This window comes from Mercenaria mercenaria, chromosome 1 (genome assembly GCF_021730395.1).
Source record: "Mercenaria mercenaria strain notata chromosome 1, MADL_Memer_1, whole genome shotgun sequence".
NCBI classification, from domain to species: Eukaryota; Metazoa; Mollusca; class Bivalvia; order Venerida; family Veneridae; genus Mercenaria; species Mercenaria mercenaria.
Genome location: NC_069361.1, coordinates 62,170,444 through 62,183,579, shown reverse-complemented (window position 1 = coordinate 62,183,579; position 13,136 = coordinate 62,170,444). Strand labels below are relative to the sequence as shown.

Sequence of the window (13,136 nt, the reverse complement as noted above, 5' to 3'; positions counted from 1 at the left end):
TTCTCAGGTGGTAAGTAGTGTAGTATGTCCTGCTGCATTCTCAGGTGGTAAGTAGTGTTATATGTCCTGCTGCATTCTCAGGTGGTAAGTAGTGTAGTGTGTCCTGCTACTTTCTCAGGTGGTAAGAAGTTTAGTATGTTCTGCTGCATTCTCAGGTGGTAAGTAGTGTAGTATGTCCTGCTACATTCTAAGGTGGTAAGTAGTGTAGTATGTCCTGCTACATTTTCAGGTGGTTAGTAGTGTAGTATGTCCTGCCTCATTCTCAGGTAGTAAGTAGTGTAGTATGTCCTGCTACATTCTCAGGTGGTAAGTAGTGTAGTATGTCCTGCTGCATTCTCAGGTAGTAAGTAGTGTAGTATGTCCTGCTACATTCTCAGGTGGTAAGTAGTGTTATATGTCCTGCTGCATTCCCAGGTGGTAAGTAGTGTAGTATATCCTGCTGCATTCTCGGGTGGTAAGTAGTGTAAAATGTCCTGCTGCATTCTCGGGTGGTAAGTAGTGTTATATGTCCTGCTGCATTCTCGGGTGGTAAGTAGTGTAGTATATCCAGCTGCATTCTCGGGTGGTAAGTAGTGTCATATGTCCTGCTGCATTCTCAGGTGGTAAGTAGTGTAGTATGTCCTGCTGCATTCTCAGGTGGTAAGTAGTGTAGTATGTCCTGCTGCATTCTCAGGTGGTAAGTAGTGTAGTATGTCCTGCTACATTCTCGGGTGGTAAGTAGTTTAGTATGTCCTGCTACATTTTCAGGTGGTAAGTAGTGTAGTATGTCCTGCTGTATTCCCAGGTGGTAAGTAAAGTCTGTTCCACCTATTACGTTTACCTCGTTTCTGAATTATCAGTATCGATAAAATCGTCCAAAAAACATATTTATATACCATTCATCAATATCTCTAGACCTTTTTTTCATTTTTTCAATAAAGTGTATTTTAAAGATATAATCTTGGATTTTTCTTTTTTCCCTATAGGCCGTAATGCTATATGACGTTACGTCGACTTTCCAATATGGCGGCGTCCGTAGCGCAACAAACTAGGGGTCAACTCAAAATCAAAACGCCCGAGTTAATATTTGAAAATACTGTGTTTGATATCGTATTATGCTAATTCTTGGGGAATTCATGTCAGGCCACCTCAACATGAATAAATAAATAAATAAATAAGAAAATAGAAAGAAACAAACACAAAAATCAATGGCATTCTAAAAACATGTGCGTGCGAGCGTCTCGATATTTTAATAACACATGGGTATTCTTCTTATATTATGTTTTCTGTTGTTAGACCGGAAAATTATAATATAACTTGACTTCTGTGGATGTTTACCTAGATAGATATTACCTCCCGGAAGTATTTTTATGGATTTAATTAATAAAAGTGGAAACTAAACTTCGCAGTCCGTCAGGATATTCCCTTTCAATCACGTCACGTTAATCTGAACGGACAGGACAAGGAAAAAAATGTTTTAAACATAAAATGGTTAGATGTCTACTACTCGAAATATTTGCGTTGAAATACGTTCATAGTTACAAAAACTATCTTGACCGTTTAGAAATAGAAATATTGGGTTTTCCTAAATAATTTTGTTAACATTTCTGTATTTTTTAGTTATATTTAGGACCCAGATCTAATTTATAAAGAAATATCAGTTTATGTAAATGTTCCACTGAAAGGCCAAATTTTTATATTGGACCAGTGACGGAAAACATACAGAAAAGTAATAACGTAAACAAATTTTTTCTTTAAGACTCCATATTTATGTTGCATATAAACTCCTTTAGTCACCACTGTGGATAAAAAATGTAGAACGGACAATGGCCTCTTTTTCAAAGGTAACAATTTAACGTTTTAATGACAGGGTGTAAAATTCCACTCGCCCGCTCGCATTGGCGAGTTAAAGTCTGAGTAGGACGAGTGGAAACTCGCTGTATACTCGACCGATCGGGCGAGTGGTTTTTTACGTCCTTACTTTACCAAAATTCAGAAATTACAACTCCAAAACCTCAACAAACTTTGAGATGGTTCAGTCGCTACCTGAATTGACTGGAATTTACCCGCGAATTGTAAAGATATCAAAACGTCATGCCGGTAATTTTCCATTCCACAAGCACGTGCGACCTGTCGTATTAAATATCTAATTTACATCGACACGTACACAAAAACCGTGCGTAGTGCATTCATTTTTTAACATTTTCGCTTCAAGTTTTCAACACCTCTTGAGAAATAACACTTTTTGAATTCTATAATGATTTTAATAAGATATCGACAGAAATGTAGGCAAAATTCTATAAAAACGGTCGAATTTTCATATAATCATTTGTAAAAATTCAAACAGCGCGATCTTAGTTACCTATTTCTTTCGAAAAGTAAATAAATGATGAATACTCTGGGCATAAAATTCAGACTTTTGACCAGAAAGAACAAAAAACAGAATAAAAAAATCTTAAATAATGAAAAAGCGGCAGCAATTACAATACATAGAGTAAAACGATTTTTGGCAAACAGATTTCTGTTAGTGTTTACGTGACCTCGTGAACGTAAATAGAAATGCGATTTTAAAATAAAGCAATGTGATGTCATTGCGGTTTTTATTAAGTTTTAAATGAATCTTTGTACATGTATTTTTTTACCAACAATTTAAAAGTTTTTTTTTTGTCAAACAATAATGTAAATTCCTTGAGGGCAAATAGGTCACAGAGGTAGGATATCCGCTATAGTAACTATCGTTTGAGACATTTACCTTTTATACGGGATATAGCACATTCGCTTTTGATAAAAATTAAAGAAGAAACTTTTTATTGATTTCTATTTCTCAGCAATTTTTTAAAGGTGGTTAATCAGATTTTGGTCAACTTTCAGATTTTTTTAAAAACTTTACCAACTGATAATTTACACTTATTTGTGTTTATCAAGTTTCTTAATACACATCAGATTTTCACTGGAAGAATTTTTAAACTATGATTTTCCTGTCCTGGTTGCCCAACCAACATACATTGCCTAAGGAATGTTATGAATATAAGCACTACTGTATTAGAGTTGTAAAAGATTTGCATTGACAAGAACATATCTTGCCAAATTCATTAGAAATGCAAGTTTATAAAATTATTTATTACCTCCCTTTGTCTATCTTGGTTGCGCAACCCAGACAGATTTAAAATAAATCAATTCCAAAGCTACACTTTGTTTCAAAACTTGCCTTTTGTTTCAGATAGTTGTAATATTCCAATATATATCAAATGCAAATGTAAAACTAGAAATTATATTGAAATTAAAAGAAATAATCCACGTTTTAAACACTTTTGTATTAAAGGGAGATAATTACAAAATTTCTTAAGAAGTAATAAATCATACATTTCCAATAGGTATCTAACTTTATGTAATGGGTCTTTTCGTTCCTTAAATAAATCTCTAACAGAATATATAAATACTGAAAAATGTCAGAAAATGTTCCTCAAAATTAATGTGATTGACTACCTTAAGAACCGATGCGGTACGATCAGACAGTGATGTGTCACATGGCGCGAAAAAACATGACGTAATGCCATGACAATCTCGAGCAAAAATACCGCTTTGATCTCCACTTCAGATGTCAAGATACTGACACACTTCTTTTAGCTCTTTGAGGGGGTGTAAATTGATCATGAAAACAAGGTCAATTACTTAGTTTACCAACTGAATAATTACCGATAATCTTTAACGTTTTTTTTTCATCTCTTTCAACACGGGTGGATGGACGATGGTTATTGTGTCCAAATTTTTTAGACACTTTTCAAAATAAATATTTTTCGGGAAATAATACTATTGTACATAATACTCCTTTCATAAAAGTGACAGTATTTAAAGTGTCAATTATTAGGGCGAGTGGCTGTTCACTAAGGGCGAGTAGATATTACTGGCTATTAGTCCTGCAGGGCGAGTGGTATGAAATTTTTTTTTAACCCCTGAATTTAGTCTAAATTCTTATATAAATGCTCTCTCAAATGGGCTTTTTCTGTTAATTCTAGGAAAAAAAACTCTTGTTTTAATTAAAAGTGCGGGAAACGACGGGGAGGTAAGATGGTGGGGGGGGGGGGGCAAAATACATGCTGTACACCGGGTGTCCTTCAGGTCCCGCTGCTCCTACGCCTATGTTACACTTTTTGCTTATCATTTTGATCATTCTATCATATTTTCTTCGATCGCGCGCCTTGTCACGTGCCAAATTTTTACACGTGTGAGCACCGACCGAAAAGAAAAGAATTATCAATCTGTCTCCGTGGACCTTATTAACAAGACTTTGTGCCAGAGACAATAATTAATCTGTGCTCGTTAAATCCAGAAAAAAAATCTGAAGTTACGTAACACTTGCGATGATTGCGCTCATACCTTTGTGGAATTTAAAAGCATACTCCAGACTGCAAATTCAACAGGAATATAGGATATATAAAAATAATGATTAGAAACAAAAGAAAATATCAAACCTTTGTTAAAAAAACCCTGACTGGAGTAATGTAAGACTAAAGCAAACTTTAACGGAAAGAAAACAAGTTTCAGCTCGCATTTGCGTTAATTATTCATGAATGATTTGAAAATAGTTTGTAATGTTTAATCTGTTTCTGGACATCGTAGCTCTGATGGACAATAAAAGTTGATAAATGATAGTTCGGGGATATTTTTTTATAGGCCTAATTGAAATCGGCGGTTATGTATAACAATATTTTACGTTCTATGACTGCTCTCTGGACTTTTTACCAGTTATTTAAGTCAAATGTAAATCTGGCATAATAAAGATAATAATAATAATTTAATAAAACCAGAGAATGGGTTCACGATCCGATTTCGCTTTTAAAAAAGGAGATGCTTCCATATAAACAGCAACATTATAAAAAAAAAAATAAAACAGATAGGTTGACGAAATGATAAAGAATTAATCATTGTTTAAATAGATCTATAAATTTCAAAAAGTAAAATATGATTATAGCATGACACACGTCAAGATTTCTATCTTCTATCGGCTGATTGTACACCTATGTAAATTTTCCCTTGTGCGCCTCATATAAATCTGCATAGTGCCAGCAATACTACGTCATTTATCTCATACGTCATAAGTTTCTTTCAAAGAAAAAGAAGCATACACAACCGGGACTCGATAGGGTGAATACTGTGTTCATTTGGAAAGAAATTGGATATGTGGCGGACTGTAAATACTTCATTAAGGACGCTAAAATACAGGTTATCTTTGAACCATGCGTTTGGAAATGATGTTAAATTGAACAAGTCATCGTTTCAAGGGCATGGTGCGATTGATGCCTGAATTTCATCGATGTGTAAAAGAGCTTGTTTGTTTACAACTGATTCATTGAGGATTGGATAGAGCTATTGAAGACTTGGAAGAATTTTGGAGTGTTTACAACTTTGATAGGTTAAAAGTGAGTCAATTTACATTTTTTCTAGATCTAAATAACATGTTTTTTAAACACAAAATTTCATTTCACTCATGCATTCACTTGTAAGGAATTGTGAACGAAATGGGTTTTGAGTCGCTCCCGATAAAATTCACGAGAATTTTCCCGCAATACTTCAAATTTAGAGAGCAAACTCCAATGGCGACAAGAAATTACAATGGGAGACTGCCGTTGAAAATATAAATTTGTCATTAATTTGGATATTTGGCAAAGCAGAAAAAAATTGTTAAATTTCTCGAGGGTGACTTTTTTTTAGTTTATCAAACCATGTTTACTTTGCCGGTAAGTGTCGTAGTTTTGTCATATGACTCCAAAGTTGGGGTAAACCTTTGGAATGGAACAGACTTTAGTGTAGTATGTCCTGCTACATTCTTGGGTGGTAAGTAGTGTAGTATGTCCTGCTACATTCTCGGGTGGTAAGTAGTTTAGTATGTCCTGCTCCATTTTCGGGTGGTAAGTAGTGCAGTATGTCCTGCTGCATTCTCGGGTGGTAAGTAGTGTAGTATGTCCAGCTGCATTCTCAGGTGGTAAGTAGTGTAGTATGTCCTGCTGCATTCTCAGGTGGTAAGTAGTGTAGTATGTCCTGCTGCATTCTCAGGTGGTAAGTAGTGTAATATGTCCTGCTGCATTCTCGGGTGGTAAGTAGTGTAGTATGTCCTGCTGCATTCTCAGGTGGTAAGTAGTGTAATATGTCCTGCTACATTCTCGGGTGGTAAGTAGTGTAGTATGTCCTGCTACATTCTCAGGTGGTAAGTAGTGTAGTATGTCCTGCTACATTCTCAGGTGGTAAGTAGTGTAGTATGTCCAGCTGCATTCTCAGGTGGTAAGTAGTGTAATATGTCCTGCTGCATTCTCGGGTGGTAAGTAGTTTAGTATGTCCTGCTACATTCTCGGGTGGTAAGTAGTGTTATATGTCCTGCTGCATTCTCGGGTGGTAAGTAGTGTTATATGTCCTGTTAAATTCTTGGGTGGTAAGTAGTGTAATATGTCCTGCTACATTCTCGGGTGGTATGTAGTGTAGTATGTCCTGCTCCATTTTCGGGTGGTATGTAGTGTAGTATGTCCTGCTGCATTCTCGGGTGGTAAGTAGTGTAGTATATCCAGCTGCATTCTCGGGTGGTAAATAGTGTAATATGTCCTGCTGCATTCTCAGGTGGTAAGTAGTGTAGTATGTCCTGCTGCATTCTCAGGTGGTAAGTAGTTTAGTATGTCCTGCTACATTCTCGGGTGGTAAGTAGTTTTGTATGTCCTGCTACATTCTCGGGTGGTAAGTAGTTTAGTATGTCCTGCTACATTCTCGGGTGGTAAGTAGTTTAGTATGTCCTGCTACATTCTCGGGTGGTAAGTAGTTTTGTATGTCCTGCTACATTCTCGGGTGGTAAGTAGTTTAGTATGTCCTGCTGCATTCTCAGGTGGTAAGTAGTGTAGTATGTCCTGCTGCATTCTCGGGTGGTAAGTAGTGTAGTATGTCCTGCTACATTCTCATGTGGTAAGTAGTGTAGTATGTCCTGCTACATTCTCGGGTGGTAAGTAGTGTAGTATATCCTGCTGCATTCTCAGGTGGTAAGTAGTGTAGTATGTCCTGCTGCATTCTCAGGTGGTAAGTAGTTTATTATGTCCTGCTGCATTTTCAGGTGGTAAGTAGTTTATTATGTCCTGCTGCATTTTCAGGTGGTAAGTAGTTTAGTATGTCCTGCTACATTCTCAGGTGGTAAGTAGTTTAGTATGTTCTGCTACATTCTCGGGTGGTAAGTAGTTTAGTATGTCCTGCTCTGGAACCTAATGTTGGATCTGACGGATTCATCATGGAATCCAAGATCTGTTGTTTCAAAGATATTTTCAAGTTTGTATCAAATCAAACCATTAATGAAGTCTATATGCAAAAGCCAAAATAGTCACACTGTGCCAAGTTCAAGACTGGGTCATACTTGGTCAAAAACCACGTCACCTGGTCAAATCAAAGGAAAAGCTTGTTAACACTTGAGTCCACATTTAAGACCCTATCTTCATGAAACTTGGCCAGAATTTTTATCTTGATAATTTTTAGGCCAAATTTGAAACCGGCTTGTGTGGTGTCAAAAACTAAGTCACCTGGTCAAATCAAAGGAAAAGCTTGTTAACAGCCTAGAGGCCACATTTATGATCTTATCTTCATGAAACTTGGCCAGAATATTTATTTTGATGATTCCTATGCCAAGTTCAAAAACTGGGTTATATGCTTTAAAAAACTATATCACCCAGTCAAATCAAAGGAAAAGCTTGTTAACAACGTAGAGGCCATATTTATGAGCCTATCTTCATGAAACTTGGTAAGAATGTTTATCTTGATGATTTCTAGGCTAACTTCGAAACTGGGTCATGTGGGGTCTTAAACGAGATCACCACTCAAATCAAAGGAAAAGCTTGTTAACATTGTAGAGGCCACATTTATGACCCTATCTTCATGTAACTTGGTCAGAATGTTTATTTTAATGATTCAAAGTCCAAGTTTTTACAGGTGAGTGATATAGGGTCATCATGACCCTCTTGTTAACAGAATTTAGTAGTTTTCTTGAAAAACTTTTACCATGACCTACTCACCTACATTTTAGCTCGACTATTCGAAGAATAATAATAGTCTGGCTATTATACTAACCGTGGCGTTGGCAACACACCTTCGTTAAAGTTTTGCATGCAAGTATATATCATTTAAAGGCATATAGCTTTGAAACTTATTTTTTCTTTCTTCTAGGTCAATTACCAACAGAACTGGGTCAAGTCCCATAACTCTAACATGTATTTTGGGCAAATTATGCCTCCTTTTGGACTTAGAAAATCCTGGTTCAAGTTTTACATGCAAGTTACTATCTCCAAAACTAATGCAGATTATGAGATATTGAATTGAAACTTCACATGTGCCTTTGGGGTTATAAAACTAGTTGATTGCATCAAGTCTCTTAAACTCTGACCTGCATTTTGGCCAAATTATGCCCCCTTTTTGACTGAGAAAATCCTGGTTAAAGTTGCGTGCAAGTACATGCAGCTATTACTTAAAGGCATATATATTTGAAACTTATTGTTTCTTTTTCTAGATCAACTACCAACCTCACTGGGTCAAGTCCAATAACTCTGACATGTATTTTGGGCAAATTATGCCTCCTTTTGGACTTAGAAAATCCTGGTTAAAGTACTATCTCCAAAACTAATGCAGATATTGAATTGAAACTTCACATGTGTCTTCTGGGTTATAAAACTAGTTGAAAGCGTCAAGTCCCATAACTCTGACCTGCATTTTGGCCAAATTATGCCCCCTTTTGGACGTAGAAGATCCTGGTTAAAGTTTTACATGCAAGTTACTATCGCCAAAACTTGCAAGTACATACAGCTATTACTTAAAGGCATAATTTTATAGATTTAAAACTTATTTTTTCTTTTTCTAGATCAATTAGCAACCTCACTGGGTCAAGTTCCATAACTCTGACATGTATTTTGGGCATATATTGCCTCCTTTTGGACTTACAAAATCTTGTTAAAGTTTTGCGTGCAAGTTACTATCTGCAGAACAAATGCAGATATTAAATTGAAACTTCACATGTGCCTTCGGGGTTATAAAACTAGTTGATTGCATCAAGTCCCATAACTCTGACATACATTTTGGTCAAAATATGTCCCCTTTTGAACTTAAAACTTCTGATTAAAGTTTTGCATATAAGTTACTATCTCCAAAACTAATGCAGATACTGGATTGAAACTCTATAGATATTTTAACATTCAGTGTAATATTTTCCTGCTTCTGGGACAATAATTCGAATAGTCGAGCATTGGCTGTCTTACAGTCAGCTCTTGTTTGTTTTTAGCTCACCTGTCACGTAGTGACAGGGTGAGCTTTTGTGATCGCCCTTCGTCCATCGTCCGTCGTCCGTCCGTTCACAATTCCCTTGTGAACACATAGAGACCCCATTTTGTATTTGATTTTAATCAAACTTACACACAACTTGTATGGGCATAATATCTTGGTTTCCTTTCGAAAACTGGTCAGATCCCATCATGGGTTCCAGAGTTATGGCCCCTTAAAGGACCAAAATTTGCCATTTTTGGCTTGTGAACATGATAGAGACCACATTTTGCAAACACCTTTAATAAAACTTGCACACAACTTGTATTGGCATAATATCTCGATTCCTTTCAAAAACTGGCCTGATCCCATCATTGGTTCCAGAGTTATGGCCCCTTAAAGGGCCATAATTTGTTATATTTTGGCTTGTGAACATGATAGATACAACATTTTGCAATCAACTTTAATCAAACTTGCACACAACTTGTATTGGCACAATATCTCGGTTCCTTTCGAAAACTGCCCAGATCTCATCATGGGTTCCGGAGTTATGGCCCCGTAAAGGGCCAAAATTTTCTGTTTTTGGCTTGTGAACACAATAGAGACAATATTTTGCAATCAACTTTAATCAAACTTGCACACAACTTGTATTGGCATAATATCTCAGTTCCTTTCGAAAATTGGCCAGATCCCATCATGGGTTCCAGAGTTATGGCCTCTTAAAGGTCCAAAATTTGCTATTGCGGCTTTTGCAGCAATAAAGAAACTTCATATATGGTTTGATTTGATACAAACTTTCAAAATTAGCTTCAACAACAATAAATCTTGGATTCCATGATGAATGTTTCAGAACTAATCATAGGTTTCGGAGTTCTTTTATATCTGATTACCTCCCCTGATTTTAATCAAAATGGATTTATATCAGTAAGTATTTATAGGACTCATCTGAAATTTTATTATTGTCATTAGTTGGACTGAGGCAATCAGGGTAGATAACTTTGGACTGATTTTATGTCAAATTACCTCCCTTTATTTCAAACAAAAATGGGTATACCTCCGTAACTAACGAAGATACTGATCTGCAATTTCATCTATGCCATCAGATTGACTAGGACAATCAATGAAGATACATATTTACTGAATTTTTGACAAATAACCTCCCTTTATTTTTTATGTAAATGGATATACCTAGCAGCTTTTAATGAGATTGGTTTGAAATGTTATTTATGTCTTCCATGGTAAGAAATAGTCATGTTAGATAACTCTTGATTGAACGTTTATCAATTTGAATACTTTTCTAATATATTGTTGTAAAGGCTTGTACTCTGTATCTTCTATATGTATATACCAATGCATGATTGCCTCTCCTGATAAAAATAAAAATGGATTTATCTCAGTAAGTATTTATAAGACTCATTTGAAAGTTCATTATTGTCATTAGTTGGACTGAGACAGTCAGGATAGATAACTACGAACTGATTTTATGTCAAATTACCTCCCTTTGTTAATCCCCCGCCATGGCGGAGGGATTATAGGAATGGTCTGCTTCCGTCCGTCTTTCCGTCCTTCCGTCCGTAACAAAATCGTGTACGGTCCATATCTCCTAAACCCCTTGAAGGATTTTCATGAAACTTGGGTCAAATGATCACCGCATCAAGATGATGTGCAGAACCCATGAATCAGCCTTGTCGGTTCAAGGTCAAGGTCACAACTCAAGGTCAAAGGTTTGAGCCTTCCATTTTGTGTCCGCTCTATATCTCTTAAACCCCTGGAAGGAATTTTATAAAACTTGGGTCAAATGATCACCTCATCAAGACGATGTGCAGAACCCATGAGGCAGTCATGCCGGCTCAAGGTCAAGGTCACAACTTAGGGTCAAAGGTTTGAGCCTTCCATTTTGTGTCCGCTCTATATCTCCTAAACCCCTTAATGGATTTTCATCAAACTTGGGTCAAACGATCACCTCATCAAGGCGATGTGCAGAACTTATGAGTCAGCCATGTCGGCTCAAGGTCAAGGTCACAACTGAAGGTCAAAGGTTTGAGCCTTCCATTTCGTGTCCGCTCTATATCTCCTAAACCCCTTGAAGGAATTTTATAAAACTTGGGTCAAATGATTACCTCATCAGACCGATGTGCAGAAATTATGAGTCAACCATGCCAGCTCAAGGTCAAGGTCAAAATTAAGGGTCGAAGGTTTGAACCTTCCATTTGGTGTCCACTCTGTATCTCCTTAACCCCTTGAAGGATTTTCATCAAACTTGGATCAAATGATCACCTCATCAAGAACTCATGAGTCAGCCATGTCAACTCAAGGTCAAGGTCACAACTGAAGGTCAAAGGTTTCAGCTCTGTATCTCCTAAACCCTTTGAAGGATTTTCATGAAACTTTGGTCAAATGATCACCTCATCAAGACGTTGTGCAGAATTCATGAGTCAGCCATGTCAGTTCAAGGTCAAGGTCACAGCTAAAATCAAAGTTTTACCCTTTCACTATCCATAGCAGTGGCTGGGGATTTAGCTGTCTTTCAGACTGCCTTGTTTCAAATTAAAATTGGTGTATCTCAGTAACCAATGAACATACTGATTTGAAATGTCATTTATGCCATCAGATGGAATCAGAGAATCCAGGGTAGATAACTTTTGACTGAATTTTTGACAAATTACCTCCCTTTATTTTATGTAAATGAATATACTTCAGCAGCATTTAATGAGATCGGTTTTAAATATTATTTAAGTCTTCCAGGGTAAGAAATAGTCATGCTAGTACAAAAATGCAGCATTTGAGCCTAGGACCCGCAAGCTCCATATGGAGATTGGCCCTGACTTGTATGTGACCCTTAGATCAAAAGGGACAGTTACAAGAATATTTTTGTCCTGATTTTATTTATTGTGTATGCCTATGTGATCTATGTCAAAACTTGATCAGCAATGGTACTCAAGTAAGCGTTATAGGGCCATCATGGCCCTCTTGTTAAAGCTTTAGCAAAGAAATTTGTTCAAGCAAGCAACTAAACTCAGGTGAGCGATATAGGGCCATTATGGACCTGTTGTTCTATTTTCTGTCCGTTTCGAGTCATATCTCAAAGATGATTTGAAGGATTTTAATAAAATACTGTAATAATGTTAAGATTCATGAAGACTGCTTTTGTAACGCACAAGTTACAGCTGTAAGTACTTACTAGTATGTAATGCTTACTATATAGGGTATTTCTTTGCAACTTTGATGACATTTTAGGGTCCATTTTGGCTATGGGATTGTGACCTAGCTTAGTACATATATTGCTTTCTTGGAAAACTGAATTGGTCACTGGGTTCAAGGTCAAGATCATTGTTAGTAAGAGAGAAACTTCAGAGATTAGCATACCAAAGACATATTGATTTATGCCTGTCTGTGTGTGTGTCTGTCACAAATCTTGTCCACACTCCAAGTCGATCAGTTCTCATCCGATCTTCACCAAACAAACAAAATGTGTTTGACAGTAAGTCCTCGGCCAAATTCGATAACTAGCCAGATAGGCCCAGGCACTTCAGAATTATGGCCTTTGTATTACCGAAAATCGCTCTGTACACTGATGCCAGTGATACAGGTATTGGTGCATGGTTGACTCAGATACATAATAGAGAAGAAATGCCAATCTATTTTGATTAGGCAGTTGTGGGAGACATGCACTTTTCTCAAAAGCAGCTCTAGGTCTTGTTATACTTTAGTTTTATGTTTTGAAAATCTTACTTATAACCTTGATTCTGTTACATTATATAACTTGCTACTTTTTATTTTTCAGGAAATGATGAACAAGTGATCGTGCACGATCTAACTACGTGAGTTGTATATGTTTATTTACTGTAACTTGTATTTAAGCAGCTTTGAAACCTTTTTGTGCCCCC

General features: G+C 36.6%; 1 protein-coding gene across 1 annotated transcript in view; it reads left to right on the top strand.

The window, feature by feature from the left end:
• Window positions 1-13,136, top strand: part of LOC123536202 (uncharacterized) — a 70,064-nt gene that overhangs the window by 17,428 nt on the left and 39,500 nt on the right. The window contains exon 3 of the mRNA XM_045319174.2: window positions 13,034-13,070. Coding sequence (XP_045175109.2) covers window positions 13,034-13,070 — 37 coding nt within the window. The remainder of the gene's footprint in view (window positions 1-13,033; window positions 13,071-13,136) is intronic.